Below are 17,589 nucleotides of genomic sequence, written 5' to 3' on the forward strand. Positions count from 1 at the left end.
CAGGGATGCACAGAACAAGAATACCTACCTTAGCCATGGACATCATCAGGAAGGCTTCCTGGAGGAGGCCACACCTAGTGTGGATCTTAAAGGATGCATCATATCCTTTTCCTTCTCTATACTGTCAGCTCCTTTATGACAGACACCATCATTCTTTGTTCCCTGTTTTATTTTCAGAACATGAATAGCACTCAAACATTTGTTGAACGGTAGATGACTAGGAGGGCTTCCCTGGTGGCGCAGACAGTAAAGAATCCACCTGCAACGCAGGAGACCTGGGTTCAATCCCTGGGTTGCGAAGATCCCCTGGAGGAGGGCATGGCAACCCACTCCAGTATTCTTGCCTAGAGAATCCCATGGATAGAGGAGCCTGGCAGGCTACAGTCCATGGGGTCACAAAGTGTCAGACATGACTGAGCAACTAAACACAGATGACTCAGGAACGGGTGAAGGAGCAGGAATCTAGGCAAATAAATCAGAATGTTCAGAGTCCTGCAGCTATGGTGAAGGCAGCTCCAGAGCAATTGGGTAAACTAATGGCTTAGTTTGTGGATGCTCATGCCAAAGCCATATCTCCACATTTCCTGGAAAATGTCACTCATCACCCCTGGTGCTCCCACTAGTCAGCACTACCCTCCCTGACTTAGAGGAAGTGGGGATGGAATGCTTTTCTCTACTGAAGCAGGATTTAAGGAATCCCATGCATTTTGATGACTTGCATACCCATTAACATGGGTCTCTGAAATCTAGCAACAGGTAATTTTTTTGTGCTACGTTGTTTAAAAGCAAAGTGTTAGTTTTTATTGCCAACGGCTCAAATAGTACATGTTCATAATAGAAAAAGTAGAAATACAAGAGTTTTAACACAAGATAGAAAAAGAAAGAGACACACTAATCTACTACCTGGGGATAACCATTTGTCAACATTCTCAACAACTTTCTTTCAGTCTTTTATTTATATTGGACATATACTAGGCTTGTTGTGGGAAACCTGCCAGGTCAGGCCTTTGGGAAGGGTCGAGGCTGGTTGGGACAAAGATGTTAACATCTCAAGGACTTCCCTGGTGGTCCAGTGGTTAAGAATCTGCCTTGCAATTATCCTTAACCACTGGATCCCACGTGCTATAGAGCAACTAAGGCCACATGCAGCAACTACTGAGCCGTGGTGCCACAGCTAGAGAGTCTGCTGGCTACAGTGAAAGAAACGAAGATCCCCGTGCTACAGCTGAGACCCAATGCAGTCAATAATTAATTAATTTTAAAAAAAGGTGCTAGCATCTCAGAGCAGCTTTGGGCTGTGAAATCTGCTGACCCCTGGCTTTGTCTCTGCCCTTCCAGATGGCCTGGTGGACTGCCTGGACCCTGACTGCTGCCTCCAGTCAGCCTGTCAGAATAGCCTGCTCTGCCGAGGGTCCCGGGACCCCCTAGACATCATTCAGCAGGGCCAGACAGACTCACCCGCAGTGAAGTCCTTCTACGACCGCATCAAGCTCCTGGCCGGCAAAGACAGCACCCACATCATTCCTGGAGACAACCCTTTCAACAGCAGGTAGGCACCCTTCTGTCCCTGCAGGTGACTGAGGTCACTGCTTCCCTTCCTGTCCAAGCAGGAGGAAGTGCTCCTGGCTCTTCTGTGGGATTTGACCCCCTGCGGTGCAGAACCTGTTGGAGACCCGTTAACTGCCTGCTTTCTAGATCATTTTGAGGATCTATTATTTTATGACGTTATTGTTATTCTAAATCTCCCTGATTGTGACTTCTGTTTGATCATAACTGAAATATCTCATTCGTTAGAGTATTTTTTAATTTAGTTATTTTTCATTGGAAGGATAATTGCTTTACGGTATTGTATTGGTTTCTACCAAACATCGACATGAATCAACCATAGGCGTTTAAAGCAGTTGTAAACTCAATAGCATGACTTATCATTTGTGGCGTCTTAGAGTCAGGATGATGCCAGTTGCTAGAATTTGTTGAGCACCTATGATGAGCTAGAGACTTGATGTGCATAGATTGGCTCTCATCCTCATAGCCACCGCACCCCCACCCCCACCGATTGTATCTGCTAATTGCTTACTTGGTGTTAGGCGTTGTGCCTGGGCATTTCCCCTTCTCATTCCCAAATGGCGGCAGCAGAGTGGATTCTCTTGAATTTGCATTTGCTCTCGGTTGCTAATTTGAGGCTTATGAGTATTCTGGGGCAAATTCTGGGTTTATTTTGTAGACAGCTTGGCCCCTCCTTTCCCACCAGGACAGATTAGAGCTGTACCCTGGAGAAGAAAGCAAGGAGACGAGTTGGCTTTGAGATGCCCATCCTCCTAGTCGGTGTCTTCTAGCCACTGTTTTTGATGCTGAGGGTGGAAGGAAGGCAAGGAGAGGTGGCAGTCTTGTCCTCTTCAGGCCTGCCTGCACATCTCTGCTCTCCCTCTGGGTCAGTCTGGATCCAGATAACAATGATGTCAGCAGATGTGACGACAGCGGGTGTGACCTCCTTGGGGATGCCCCCCCATATTTGTGCTCCTTCTCAGGGAGAAATGAGAACTGGGAACCTCTAGAAACTTGTCCCCATCCCCTTATCCCTCTGACAGCCCTCAGCATGCCATCTTTCTCTTAGTTTTCTTCCCCCTCACTTAGGTCTGGGCAGACCCTGAAGCAACTCAGGAAATATGCTGTTTGAGCAGGCTTTCAACTAGAGAAGGAAATAGTGAACTTTACATTTTAGAAGAGCCCCTGAGTCTACAAGAGATTGTCTTGGAGCCCCCCTCATTAGACTTTGGGGAGGAGACTATCACCGCGTCACAACTCAGACTCTGGTCCTCCTTGGGAGAGCCTGGGGAGGGTGGGAGTGGGGAGGTGGTGGGTAATGGTAGAGCCAATGAACTCTTCAGCCCTTAGAGCTCCCTGGGAAGCTATGCAGCCCCATTCGTGGCAGCTCTCAGACTATGAGGGTTCTTAACAAGGTCACCTTGGGCCAGCAACTTTAGCCTCTCTCTGTTCTGGTTTCACTAAAAATAAAATAGAAGAGAAAAAAAATAATCTCAGCCCTCGCCTGTTTCAACCCTGACATCTTCTGGCTGTGCCACATTAGGCAAGTGATTTAACCTCATAAACTTCATTTTCTTGATTGGTACAATTAACTTAGTAAGTGTAGATTATACTACACACAGTTATATTATTTTAATACGAGTAACCCTCAAAAAAAAATAAACCACATATCTTGGAACCAAAAAAATATTTTCTCTGCTTATTAATTCCTAGTTCTGGTGCAGAGACTGTGTTGGTATGTTTCTTTTTAATTATGGACATGATTCCCATTGCCAGGATGACAAGCCCTTGCATCAGTCCATAACCATTTTAGTGAGGTTTGCGTGTGTGTGCGTGCTAAGTTGTGTCTGACTCTTTGCGACCTTGTGGACTGTAGCCCTCCAGGCTCTTCTGTCCATGGGATTTCCCAGGCAGGAATACTGGAGTGGATTGCTTCCAGGGGATCTTTCCCACCCACAGACCAAATTCAGCCTCTGTTACAGCCCCTGCATTGGCAGACAGTTTCTTTACCACTAGCGCCACCTGGGAAGTCCAGGTTTGCATACCATTTGATTATACTATAAATGCATCTTTCAAAGGCTCATACTCTGTTTCAGTCGGCTTCCTATTAACATTTTATTTCTCCCCTAAATCCTTTAATTTCCTTGTATTCTTTTCATACTCTTTCTTCACTTATGCCTTAAAAGTCAGTCTTATCCTCCTCACCAGTAGTTACCACTCCCAGAAGGCATCCTGAGTTAGAGCCAAGAAGTCAGGGAGTAGGCAGGGACTCCAGTATTTTAGGTAGACTATATCAGCCCCAGAGATCTGGGCAAAAGAAACTTACTTTAGAGAAAGCTTCTCTGAAGCTTTGAAGGCAGCAATCAATAGCACCACCCAAATGAGCCCACACTCCAGCATGTCAGCTTGGATCCATAATTCAGAAATGCAAAATGTTACTCCAAGACATAGGTTGAAGTTCACTAAGCATGTGAATTTCAGTGCATTATCCTCTGACAAATAATGAAGGACAAAGCTCGGAGTAAAAAAGAACTTAATTCAAGACTTCTAAGAAGGCGTTTCCCCTAGATAATGGCATACAAAAATAACTAAAATGCCTTGACTCCACCACTATAATTTATAGAGCAGATCTCACTATCTAGATAATGTGATAATTGTTACACATCAATAATCATAAATAGAAATGAACTGATAGCATGTCTTAGCTGAATCTTTGCTGCGAATTGACTGCCTAGAGATGTAGGCAGCCAGCAGCAATGAAGAATTAGAAAAATAGAGAGTAGAAATCATAGGCAACCCAGCTCCCTTTATTCCTATGGCACACGGCAAAGTCTTGTGCTGCAGGAGTGATTTAAAGAAATAACAGTTGTATTAAAAAGGAGGGGGGAAATAACTCCACTGTGGGATACATTCCCAATTTTGTTTTCTCATCACAAGCAGCTTGTACCTTGTGGTCATCAACACACATCATTGATTTTAAAATAGTGTCTAGGAAGGCCTGAAAGAAATCTTAGTCTGAGCTAAGATAAGGAAAGGGAATTGAACAAAAGAATTATTTTCATAAATTAGTTTTCCACTTTCAAAAGACTCTAGCATTGTGGTTAGAACCAGCTAAAAATGGAATTCATTTGTTAGGCAGCCAGTCGCAGACAATTAGAGCTGTCAGTGGAACAGTCTAAACCCTCCTGAGATCATCAAAGGGTCGGAGTGGAACAGCTGGGGGGATTGCTAATAGAAAGGGAGGTGCTTGGAGAGAACATCCCTCCAGTTTTCTGGTCACTTGGGATTGCAGAAGTCAGTGCTTTCCAAAAATTGAGCAGACTTGGACAAGATTCTGGCACAGAACAGCTCAGCTTTATTACCTAGTCCAGAAATTGGGAGCGTGTCCAGGAATCTGGATGCCTGAGAACCTCTCTGCCTTCGCCAAATGGCCCAGTGGCTTGAGGGTCAACGATACAGCTGCAGACCTGCCTGGTAGGCGGGCGCCTTAGTGCAGAAGTGGAACTTCTCATTCGCCCATTTCTCTATGAGCTCAGGAGAATTCAGGCGAAGGGAGACATGTGCGTTCTCTCTCCATGGATTTTGAGTAGACTACTGTAGCATGTCCTTTGCTTTATGGGATTTCCCCGAAGGAGCTGGTTGAATGCTGGCATCTTGGGAACATTCTAGTTACTATGATCTGGATAGAGGAGAGGTTTCTGCCACAGAGGCCAAAAGTTGAGAGGGATTTCAACCACTTCCCCCCTCCCCTGTCCCAAATCAGGGTAACAGGAATTTGATGTAAGAAAAATATATAGTTACATGGAATCCAGAATCTAAGATAGTTCTGCTGGAGAAAATATCTCTCATATTCTCTTTTCCTCAGGCTGTCATGGATTGTGAGAAATTTTATTTTTAAAGGGCAACTAAAAAGAAAAACGAAACAAAACAAACAAAAAAAAAACTATGTATATGCCCTGGCCTTGTTAAAAACCTCTGTGTGCTTCCCTTCCTCCCCACTCCCCACTCCCTCTGTCATCCCAGCCTGGAGGGAAGAAGTAACATTGCCTTCCTCCAAAGCCAAAAAAAGGAAATGAGTAGGCAGATGGGGAAGCTCTCACCCGAGGATAATACTCTCTGTGCCAGGCTAAGGCACAAACATGAGTGATGTGGGGCAGCCTGGATCTCCGGCCAAGCAAAAGCCAAGTGATGTCAAGAAGCGGAGTGAGGCCAAGGGCAGAGGGACTGTGCCCAGGGGACCCCATTGCCCAGTAGAATGACTGAGGACACTGCCCATGGACCTCACCCCAGACTGCTCCTCAGGAAAAGCCAGCACAGAGGCACCCCTCTTGCCCACAGCTCCCTATAATCGTGTGAAGCCAGCAGTTCACATTTGGAAGTCTTCTCCTTGCCTTAGGGACCAGATGAGGATGGGGCAGGTGGGGAGCTTTGGCAGCGGAGAAGGGGAACTTGATGGCGATCCCCACCGCCTGTCCCCTTGTTCTCCTGAGTATGGCTCAAAAGCTTGTGTTTCTCTTTCTCTCAGTTTGGTTTCTCTCATCCGAGGCCAAGTAGTAACTACAGATGGGACTCCCCTGATTGGTGTGAACGTGTCTTTTGTCAAGTATCCAAAATACGGCTACACCATCACCCGCCAAGATGGCACGTAAGTAGCTTTGTGGGGCTCCACTTACTTAGTATTGAGGCTGCAAAGAGACAGATGGTGCAATGGGCTTGGAACCACATGCCTCCCCCTTGCAGGCTGGGGGGAGACCCCACCAGGCCAGATCTCGAGGGAGAATCCCCCCACCCAGATATATATTTTTTGGTATGATCTCAAAAATGGAAGATAACTAGAGTAGCCAACCTCTCCAGGGCTGCTGACACCCATGCTTTTCCCATGGCATGTAAATGCTTTTCACTCTGTGTGTGTATGTGTGGGTGTATGTTGGGGATAAGGTTCAGGGTGGCAGAGTCTAGAAGGAAAGGAAAGTAGCCCTTGGAACCTCACTCCTATTTTCGTTTAAATCAAAGGCCATGCAGGGTGACAGGGATCCACAGGCCACAGTGTCCTGTGGTGAACCCCTTCTGTGTTCATCTGTGACTTTAGGAGCGGTGGTGTGTTCGCTTCTGTTTTGAGGGGGTGGGCTGTAATCAGGGAAGTCTAATTAAATACATTTAGCCTTCACCCTGCTGTGTGAAGGAGGCAACCTTACCCTATTATCTTCTGATTGGAAACCCACACCCGTGCAGCCCCCACCAAGATGAAAGCGCTGTCATTTCCTTAATGTGTTGGGCATGGAATTGCAATTTAGAGAAAAAGATAAAAAGAAGAAAAGACATCTATAGGAAGGGGAAAACATGCACCCACCCTGGCCTTAAAACACACAAAGACACACACACACACCACACACTACTGTGTTCTATTCAAATGAAAGAGGAGGCTGTGGCTGTAAATCTGATGCAACACTTTTCCTATAAAACTGGAGTCTGGAAAATCATAAACAAATCATGTACTCTGATTCTTGTCATTTCTCTGGCGAAGAATCTGGACTTTTTTTTTTTTCCCCTAATGTCCTAAAATAGCCTTGGGGTAGTTTCAAAAATGACCAGCCCACAGTAGCCCTATCCTCCTATTTCCATTTCTGAGACTCAAAGAAGGCATCTGATGATTCACATCAAATTCTTAATATTCGCCAGGTTTCTGGTGTCTTAGATCTTATGTTCCTGCAGCCAAATCTCATGATTTGAATGCACTAGGACCGTGAAGGTGTACCGTACAAGGCTACCTAGGCACTTGTTCATTCTTAGAAGCCAGCGTTCTAGTCCTGTGATAACACCAGAGGAGGTTTCTGAGTCCTTGGTGTGCTGTCTCTCCCACCTCACACTGCCCCATCCTTCCTAACTGCTTCCAGACTAATTATCACCTAAATCCACTTCCTAGATCATGTATCCAACCTCCCAGATTGGTGATTCTTCAGCTTGTCCAGGTAGCAGAGCCTGGAAGTCACAGGATGTGTTTGGAAATGCTCCAAGGAATCCCACAATCTGTTGTATGTATAGTGCTGTGCACCACAGACGTGGGTGGTTCGACTCTAATCATCCCAAGGAGGAACAACGTCGCTTCAAAACATTTCACTCTCCTGCACTCTAAATAAATAAACTGTCCCCAGCAGCGTGCATGCCCTAAAATAAAAATGTAAACAAATTAACAGAATAAACTCTTCTACCATGATGTTTACCTTAATACTCATATGCTCCCTGTTCACTCATTTTATGTCTATTGAGAAACACCAAAACTGTTATCAAAATTGAATGAAGTCAAGAGAGTCTGTATATTTTCATTGAGTTTTTTAAAATTTTTATTGGAGTATAGTTGATTTACAATATTGTGTTAGTTTCAGGGGTACAGCATAGTGAATCAGTTATACATATACATATATCTCCCCTTTTTTTCCATTGGGTTTTTACTGTACTCTAGGAACTCTGCTAGGTGCTGGCGATTCCGAAGTGTGTGGAAGAGAGCACCACTGCCCGTAGGGAGTTGAGATCCTGGTGGAAGAGTAAAAGGTCAAATTGGGTGACTTCTCTCCACTGACTTTCTTTTCCTTTAACTGGGGAAGAACTACCTTTATTTCACTTCGCTAGTAGTAGATTTCCATCTAGCCTGAAAGAACAAGCAGGAATATAGTTTAAGAACAATTGTCAAAAATATAAGAAACAGTAAGAGCCATTTCATTCCAAATGCCAAATAAGTTTGTGTGCTGGAAAAATATATCAGAAACAAGGCAAAATGGTTAAACGAGGTTAAAAAGTCAAAACTTCTTAACCAACAAAGACCTACTGTATAGCACATGGAACTCTGCTTACTGTTATGTGGCAGCCTAGATGGGAGGGAAATTTAGGGTGGATTGGATGCGTGTATATGTATGGCTGACTCCCTTCATTGTTCACCTGAAACTGTCACAACATTGTTAATCAGCTATACTCCAATATAAAATAAAAATTTTTAAACAGTACAGACTTCTAATAATAAAGTCCTGGGATGTATGTACAATGTGGTAACTGTAGTTAATGATACCATATTGTATAGTTGAAAGTTGCTAAGATGTATCTTAAAATTTTCAGCACAGGAAAAAAAGAAATTGTAACTGAGCGTGGTGATGAATGGATTTATGGTGGTGAACATTTCACAACATATACAAATATTGAATTATTATGTTGTAGACCTGAAACTAATATAGTGTTATATGTCAATGGTATCTCAAAAAAAGTTAAAGTTCTATGAAACCAAAAAAAGAAGTCAGAAACAGCACAGGTTGATGAAAAGAAAGCTTTCCTGAGCCTAGGATCAAATCATTGTAGCTCCACTAAGTAGTAAAGACTCCTGTTAGCCTAGCACAATGCTAAATGCTTTATACCAGTGGTGAGGGAGCATTTTCTGTAAAGGGCCAGATTGTATCTATTTTAGGCTGAGATGCCATATGGTTCCTGTTACAACTACTCAGCTCTGCTACTGTACCCCAGAAATGGCTGGAGAGAAGAAGTCAATGAATGGACATGGCTGGGATTCCCACAAAACTTTTTACCAAAACAGGTGGTGGGCCGGCTTTAGCTCACGGGTCTAGTCCGCTGACGTCTGTTCTGAATTCATGATGATATTTCATCCTCTCAGCCACACTGTGAAGTCGGTGTAACTATTCCCATTTCACAGATGAAGAAATTGCGGCTACTTGCCCACAGTCACACAACTAGTAAGTGGTAGAGTTTGGGCTCCCACCCAGCCCATCTGCTGACAAAGCCCGCTGTCTCCTCCTGCCTGCTCTGCCCCTTCAGACCCTCTGAATGAGCCCATTTGCCCCTCTCCAGGTTCGACCTGATCGCCAATGGTGGTGCCTCCTTGACGCTGCACTTTGAGCGGGCCCCGTTCATGAGCCAGGAGCGCACCGTGTGGCTGCCGTGGAATAGCTTTTACGCCATGGACACTCTGGTGATGAAGACAGAGGAGAACTCCATCCCCAGCTGTGACCTCAGTGGGTTTGTCCGGCCGGATCCAATCATCATTTCCTCCCCGTTGTCCACCTTCTTCAGTGCCACCCCGGGACAGAATCCCATTGTGCCCGAGACCCAGGTAGGAGCTCTGGGTCCCGGGGTGGGACTCTCGATCCGGCCCTGACCCAAACCCACTGGCCAACTTCCTCCCACCATCTCTCTCTCCTGGGGTAAGCCAGAAACTACTATTAAGGGGGAGGGACAAAAAGTAAGGACACAGTATAATTTATTGTCGCTGGAGAGAAAACTGAATCTCTCCTGGACATTCCAGATGTTTCCAGATAGTTGTTCAAGACTTTGGCAGTCACTGGAGCTTTTAATAGAATAAAAACGATACACATATGTGCACGCCACCTGCAAATTGCTTTTTATTCCTGTTAGTCACAGAGATACATGATAAGAGGCGCTTTAATGATCTACATCGGTGTTACGACAGAGGGCATATTACATTATTGCTTCCCTGTTGCTTTATACCAATTGTCAGTGGAAGTTGCAGGTTCATATAATTACAGCCTCTTGTGGCCTCCTTGCATGCAACTAGCAATAAAGCCTGCTGTTCTTATTTACATCTTTTGCCAACAGTGTGGTTTTAAAAAGAAACACAACAGTGACCAAGAATAATTATTAATCCAAAAATCATAACCTCGGCCCCTTCGCCCCATCGTGCAGGATAAAGTTGTGGTTGTTGGTTTTTTTTCTCTCTCCTCAGCCATGGGAAGGGATTCTTACACCCCACCCCTGTAAGGTGGGATGCTTTGGTGAGGATGATAGCAGGCAGGGTTGCAAGCAGCCTAGCTTCTGCGGTGTGTTTCATGCGCTGTTTCTACCTGTGTTTCCTCTCCTCCAGGTCCTTCATGAAGAAATTGAGCTCCCTGGGTCCACTGTGAAGCTGCGCTACCTGAGCTCCAGGACCGCAGGCTACAAGTCACTGCTGAAGATCACCATGACCCAATCCACGGTGCCCCTGAACCTCATCAAGGTTCATCTCATGGTTGCTGTAGAGGGGCACCTCTTCCAGAAGTCATTCCAGGCCTCTCCCAACCTGGCCTACACCTTCATCTGGGATAAGACAGATGCCTATGGCCAAAGGGTCTATGGACTCTCTGATGCTGTTGGTATGTTTCAGTTTCAACCCCTTATTGATTCTTGGATTTTAGGCATGCATTAAATTGACAAGTATTTGTTGAATTCCTAGTATGTGCCAAGCACTATTCCAGTAGTTAAGAGTGCAGTGGTCCATAAGAGAGATAAGAGTCATCTTCCATGGACCTTCTATACTAGTGGGTATCGAGATGATAAACATAGACTGTTTATTTATTTATTTATTTGTTTTATTTATGAAAATAAGTGATGTGTACTGGCAAGGAGGGGCAACCATGAGTGGGTGTTCATGGGAAGTTCCTCAGCAGGTGCCGTTTAAACAGAGACTAGAAGGTAAAGGAACCCTGTGACGAGCTGTTTTTGAAAGACAAAAATAGGCCAGCGTGGCTGGAATGTGGTGGACAGGGAGACTGTGAGATGGGGAGAGAACTGGGCAGGGGCTGGGTCGTGTTCCAGAGTGGTACAGACACAGCTTGGGGACCAGAGGATGGAGTGAGAGGGTATCTGAAGGCCACATGCTCTGTTCCAGGCTTTGCCTCTGAAGGAATCATGTGACTTCCTACTTAAGAAACACCACTGTGAGAGAAGGTCCTACAATTATCAGTCTTTGAAGAACTGTGAACTGTGGATTCATATCAACCCACCCAGTATATGTTCTTACTTGTAGAAAGCTGTCTGGGAATTAATTAAAATCCAGAATCCTATATATGCTTCACTAATAGGCTTATGGTTTTCAAGAAGTGCAGTAAGTTTACCAAAGTAAGAAACCAGCAAACTCAAAAATGTTCACTGTAACTGGCCTCCAGTGTTTATCAGATACTCCCTTTGTGCAGAGCTTTGTGCTAAATCTTTTTTGTCTTGGGTGACCTCTCACTAACACTGTCAAGAAGGCACTGTCATAATCCCCATTATCTAGATGGGACAGGAGGGCAGGGTAAGCAAGCTACCTAAAGACACACACCTAGAAGGTTACACATACTCAGGATATGGTCCTGTGGTCTGCTTCGTCAGTGAGTGGTTCGGTTCAGTTCAGTCGCTCAGTCATGTCCGACTCTTTGTGACCCCATGGACTGCAGCACGCCAGGCTTCCCTGTCCATCACCAACTCCGGGAGCCTATTCAAACACATTACATCGGCAATGCCATCCAACCATGTCATCTTCTGTCATCCCCTTCTCCTCGCACCTTCAATCTTTCCCACCATTAAAGTGTTTTCAAATTAGTTGGTTCGTCACATTAGGTGGCCAAAGTACTGGAGTTTCAGCTTCAGCATCAGTCCTTCCAATGAATATTCAGGACTGATTTCCTTTAAGATTAACTGGTTGGATCTCTTTGCAGTCCAAGGGACTCTCAAGAGTCTTCTGCAACACCACAGTTCAAAAACATCAATTCTTCAGCACTCAGCTTTCTTTATAGTCCAACTCTCACATCCATACATGACTACTGGAAAAACCATAGCCTTGACTAGACAGTCTTTGCTGGCAAAGTAATGTCTCTGCTTTTTAATATGCTGTCTAACTTGGTCATAGCTTTTCTTCCAAGGAGCAAGGGCCTTTTAATTTCATGGCTGCAGTCACTTTCTGCAGTGATTTTGGAGCCAAGAAAATTAAGTCTCTCACTGTTTCCATTGTTTCCCCACCTATTTGGCATGAAGTGGATGGGACTGGATGCCATTATCTTAGTTTTCTGAATGTTTGAGTTTTAAGCCAACTTTTTCACTCTCCTCTTTCACTCTCATCAAGAGGTTCTTTAGTTCTTCTTCGCTTTCTGCCATAATGGTGGTGTCATCTGAGTATCTGAGGTTATTGATATTTCTCCCGGCAATCTTGATTCCAGCTTGTGCTTCTTCCAGGCCAGAATTTCTCATGATGTAATCCACATATAAGTTAAATAAGCAGGGTGACGATATACAGCCTTGACGTACTCCTTTCCTGATTTGGAACCAGTCTGTTGTTCCATGTCCAGTTCTAACTGTTGCTTCCTGACCTGCATACAGATTTCTCAAGAGGCAGGTTAGGTGGTTTGGTATTCCCATCTCTTTCAGAATTTTCCACAGTTTATTGTGATCCACACAGTCAAAGGCTTTGGCATCGTCAATAAAGCAGAAATAGATGTTTTTCTGGAACTCTCTTGCTTTTTCCATGATCCAGCAGATGTGGGCAATTTGATCTCTGGTTCCTCTGCCTTTTCTAAAACCAGCTAGAACATCAGGGAGTTCACGGTTCACGTATTGCTGAAGCCTGGCTTGGAGAATTTTGAGCATTACTTTACTAGCATGTGAGATGAGTGCAATTGTGCAGTAGTTTGAGCATTCTTTGGCATTGCCTTTCTTTGGGATTGGAATGAAAACTGACCTTTTCCAATCCTATGGCCACCGCTGAGTTTTCCAAACTTGCTGGCATATTGAGTGCAGCACTTTCACAGCATCATCTTTCAGGATTTGAAACAGCTCAACTGGAATTCCATCACTTCCACTAGCTTTGTTCGTAGTGATGCTTCCTAAGGCCCACTTGACTTCACTTTCCAAGATGTCTGGCTCTAGATTAGTGATTCTTTTTCTATTAGTTTGTTTCATTTTGTTTTTAGGTTCCATATATAAGTGAGATCATACAGTGTCGTACCCTGTCTGACTTATTTCACTTAGCATAATGCCTTCAAGTTCCATCCATGTTATTGCAAATAGTAGGATTTCCAGTTCTTTATGACTCAGCAATATTGTGTATGTACACATATACTACATTTTGTGTGTGTGTGTATGTGTGTGTGTGTGTGTGTGTGTGTGTGTGTGTGTGTGTGTGTGTGTATACACCGCCATTTCTTTATTCATTCATCCATCACTGGACACTCTGATTGTTTCCAATATGAAAAGGATTGCTGTATATTCTTCATAAAGTGTTTAGAGAAATTCACCAGTGAGACCATCTGGTCCTAAGCCTCTCTTCATGGGGAGATTTTTCATTATGGCTTCAATCTCTTTACTAGTAATTGGTTGTTCAGATTTTCTATTTCTTCCTGATGCAGTCTTGATAAGTTATGCCTTGAAGAATTTTTCCATTTCTTCCAGATTGTTCAGTTTATTGGTGTGTAGTTATTCAGAAGAGCTTCTTATGACCCTTTGTATTACTGCAGTATAAATTATAATGTGTCCTTCATTTTTAATTTTGTTGATTTGAGTCCTTTCTCTTTTTTCCATAGTCTTATTAAAGATTTCTGTTTTGTTTATCTTTTCAAAGAACTGACTCTTGTTTTGGTTAATCTTTTCTATGTTTTTCTCCTTTCTATTTTATTCATTTATACACGTCTTTATTTGTTCCTTTATTCTGCTAACTTTGGATTCAGTTTGTTCTTTTTCTAATTCCTTAAGACATAGAATTAGGTTGTTTATTTGGGATCCTTCTTAATGTAGGTGTTTACTGCTGTGAACTTTCCTCTTAGTACTGCTTTTAATGCATCCTGGAAGTTCTGGTGTTTGTGTTTCCATTTTAATCTGTTTCTTTTTATTTCCCCTTTAATTTCTTCTTTCATCTATTGGTTATTCAGGAGAGCATTTTTTAATTTCCATGTATTTTTTAATTTTCCAGTTTTCTTGTTATTGATTTCTAGGTTCGTGCCACTGTGGTTAGAGAAGATACTTGGTATGATTTTAATCTTCCTGAATTTGCAAAGACTTGTTTTGTGGCCTAACATGTGACCTAAAATGTTCCTTGTACCCTTGAGAACAATCTATATTCTGGTGTTGTTGGGTAGAATGTTCTATGTGTGATAGGTCCATTTGGTCTATCAGTTCAGTTCAGTTCAGTTCAGTTCAGTTCAGTCACTCAGTCGTGTCTGACTCTTTGCGACCCCATGAATCACAGCACACCAGGCCTCACTGTCCATCACCATCTCCCGAATTCACTAAAAGTCACACCCATCGAGTTGGTGATGCCATCCAGCCATCTCATCCTCTGTCATCCCCTTCTTCTCCTGCCCCCAATCCCTCCTAGCATCAGAGGCTTTTCCAATGAGTCAACTCTTCACATGAGGTGGCCAAAGTATTGGAGTTGCAGCTTCAGCATCATTCCGATAGTGTTGTTCAAATCAGCTGTCCCCTTTATGATTTTCTGTCTGGGTGATCTATCCATTTTTGAGAATGAGATATTAAATCCATAATTTTACTGTATTATTTCTCCTTTTAGCTCCATTAGTTGTACTTTATATGTTTAGATGCTGCAATGTTGGGTGAATAAATATTTATAATTGTTATATCTTCTCTATGTATTGACTGCTTTACAATTGTATAATGATCATCTTTGTCTCTTTTGAACATTTTTAGTTTAAAATCTATTTCATCTGATATAAATATAGCTACCCTTGCTTGAGACAGGGTAGGGAGGTTTACCACTTGCTTGAAAGCTTGAAATGTATTTTTCCATCCCTTCATTCTCAGTCTATATGGGTCCTTAAGCCTATGCTGCTGCTGCTGCTAAGTCGCTTCAGTCATGTCCAACTCTGTGTGACCCCAGAGATGTCAGCCCACCAGGCTCCCCCGTCCCTGGGATTCTCCAGGCAAGAACACTGGAGTGGGTTGCCATTTCCTTCTCCAATGCACGAAAGTGAAAAGTGAAAGTGAAGTTGCTCAGTTGTGTCCGACTCCCAGCGACCCCATGGACTACAGCCTACTAGGCTCCTCTATCCATGGGATTTGCCAGGCAAGAGTACCAGAGTGGGGTGCCATTGCCTTCTCTGCCTTAAGCCTATAGTAGGCGTTATATCATTGAATCTTGTTTGTTTGATTTGTTCACTTGGCCATTTCATGTCTTCTGATTGGAGACTGTAATGTTTACATTTAAATAAATTATTGGCAGGTAGGGACTTAGCACTGTCATTTTAGCCTCTGTTTTCTAGCTTTTCTGTGAACCATTGTTCCTTCTTTCTTTTTTTGCTGTCTTTGATATTAGTGACTTTGACTTATTTATCATATTCTTTTGTGTAATTACTGTAGATATTTCCCTAGTGCTTACTATGAGATCTGCCTTGTGCGATTGGTTGATTTCTCTTCAATTATTTTAAACTATGGCTTTTCCTTTCACTTCTAGCTCATTTTTGTTTTATGATGTATTTGTTGAAGAAACTGTTGTTTGCCTATAGTATTTCTCATAGCCTGGTTTGTTTTCTGATTGCACACCTGTGGCTGTTTAACATATTCCGCTGTTCTGTATCTCCTGTAAATCAACAGCTGAACCTGGAGGTTTCCTAAGTACAGGTTTGATTTTTTATCTATACCAACTTTTTTGAAATATAATTGACATATAACAGGTGTATGACATAATGATTCAATATTTGTATATATTGCAAAATGATGACTGCGATAGGTCTAGTGAACATCTGTCACCATCAGTTCAGTTCGGTTCAGTCGCTCAGTCGTGTCCAGCTCTTTGCGACCCCATGAATCGCAGCACGCCAGGCCTCCCTGTCCATCACCAACTCGCGGAGTTCACTCAGACTCACATCCATCGAGTCAGTGATGCCATCCAGCCATCTCATCCTCTGTCGTCCCCTTCTTCTCCTGCCCCCAATCCCTCCCAGCATCAGAGTCTTTTCCAGTGAGTCAACTCTTCGCATGAGGTGGCCAAAGTACTGGAGCTTCAGCTTTAGCATCATTCCTTCCAAAGAAATCCCAGGGCTGATCTCCTTCAGAATGGACTGGTTGGATCTCCTTGCAGTCCAAGGGACTCTCAAGAGTCTTCTCCAAACCACAGTTCAAATTCATCCAAAATTTTTCTTGGTGATGAGAACTTTTAAGATCTGCTCTCTCAGCAACTTTCAAATGTGCAACACAGTATTACCAACTATAGTCACCGTGCTGTACCTCACATTCCCATGACTCATTTATTTTTTAACTGAAAGTTTCTGTCTTTTGATTTCCTTAACCTGTTTGGTCCACCTTTCAGCCCTTGCCTCTGGCAGCCACCAGTTTGTTACCTGTACATGATCTTGGTTTTTTGCTTGTTTTTAATTTTTCTATTCTGCTTATGATCATCTTTACTCCATGAACACTTTTAAAAGATTAGTTAGATCTCACAAAAATAAATGTACTATTTATCATGATAAAGCATTAAGGCATTTAGAGCAAGTAATATTCCTATTTACACAAATTTGTAGACCCATGTATAGGTGAGATTATACAGGATATGTCTTTCTTTGTCTCACATATTTCACTTAACATAATGCCCTCAAGGTTCATTTGCATTGTCACCAATGGCAAGACTTCATTCTGTTACATGGCTGAATACTATTTCATTGATTGTATACCACATCATCTCTATCCATCCATTTGTTGATGGACACCTTGGTTGTTTCTATATGTTCGTTACTGTAAATAATGCTACAATGTAGCCTTTTTGTTTTCTCCAGGCAAATACCAAAAGTGGAATTGCTGGATCACATGGTAGTTTTATTTTAATTTTTTGAGAAACCTCCATACTGTTTTCCATGGCTATACCAGTTTACATTGCTACCAACAGTGCACAAGGCTTCCTCTTCTCCACATCCTCACCAACATTTGTCATTTGTATTCTTTTTGATGATAGCCATTCTGATAGATGTGAGGTAATATCACATTGTGGGTTTGATTTGCACCTCCCTGAAAATTAGTGATACTAAGAATCTTTTCATGTAGTGTTGGCCTTATGTATGTCTTCTGATAGATGTCCATTAAGTTCCTTTGCCTGTCTTTTTAATTGGATTTTTTGGCTTTTGGTTGTCAAGAGGTGCAAGTTCTTTATGTACTTTGGACACTAACCTCTTATCAGATATATGATTTACAAATATTTTCTATTTTCATTTTATGGATGGTTTCCTTTGCTGTGCAGCTTTTTAGTTTGATGTAGTCCTACTTGCTCTTTTTTGCTTTTGTTGCCTTTGCTTTGTG

General features: G+C 43.0%; 1 protein-coding gene across 1 annotated transcript in view; it reads left to right on the forward strand.

Moving 5' to 3' along the window:
* TENM2 (teneurin transmembrane protein 2) overlaps positions 1-17,589 on the forward strand; it is a 1,394,720-nt gene that overhangs the window by 1,291,559 nt on the left and 85,572 nt on the right. Inside the window, exons 17-20 of the mRNA XM_060415963.1 lie at positions 1,339-1,549; positions 6,071-6,190; positions 9,394-9,655; positions 10,424-10,691. Of these exons, the coding sequence (XP_060271946.1) occupies positions 1,339-1,549; positions 6,071-6,190; positions 9,394-9,655; positions 10,424-10,691 (861 nt within the window). The remainder of the gene's footprint in view (positions 1-1,338; positions 1,550-6,070; positions 6,191-9,393; positions 9,656-10,423; positions 10,692-17,589) is intronic.

The sequence above is a fragment of the Ovis aries genome, chromosome 5 (genome assembly GCF_016772045.2).
Source record: "Ovis aries strain OAR_USU_Benz2616 breed Rambouillet chromosome 5, ARS-UI_Ramb_v3.0, whole genome shotgun sequence".
Taxonomy (NCBI): domain Eukaryota; kingdom Metazoa; phylum Chordata; class Mammalia; order Artiodactyla; family Bovidae; genus Ovis; species Ovis aries.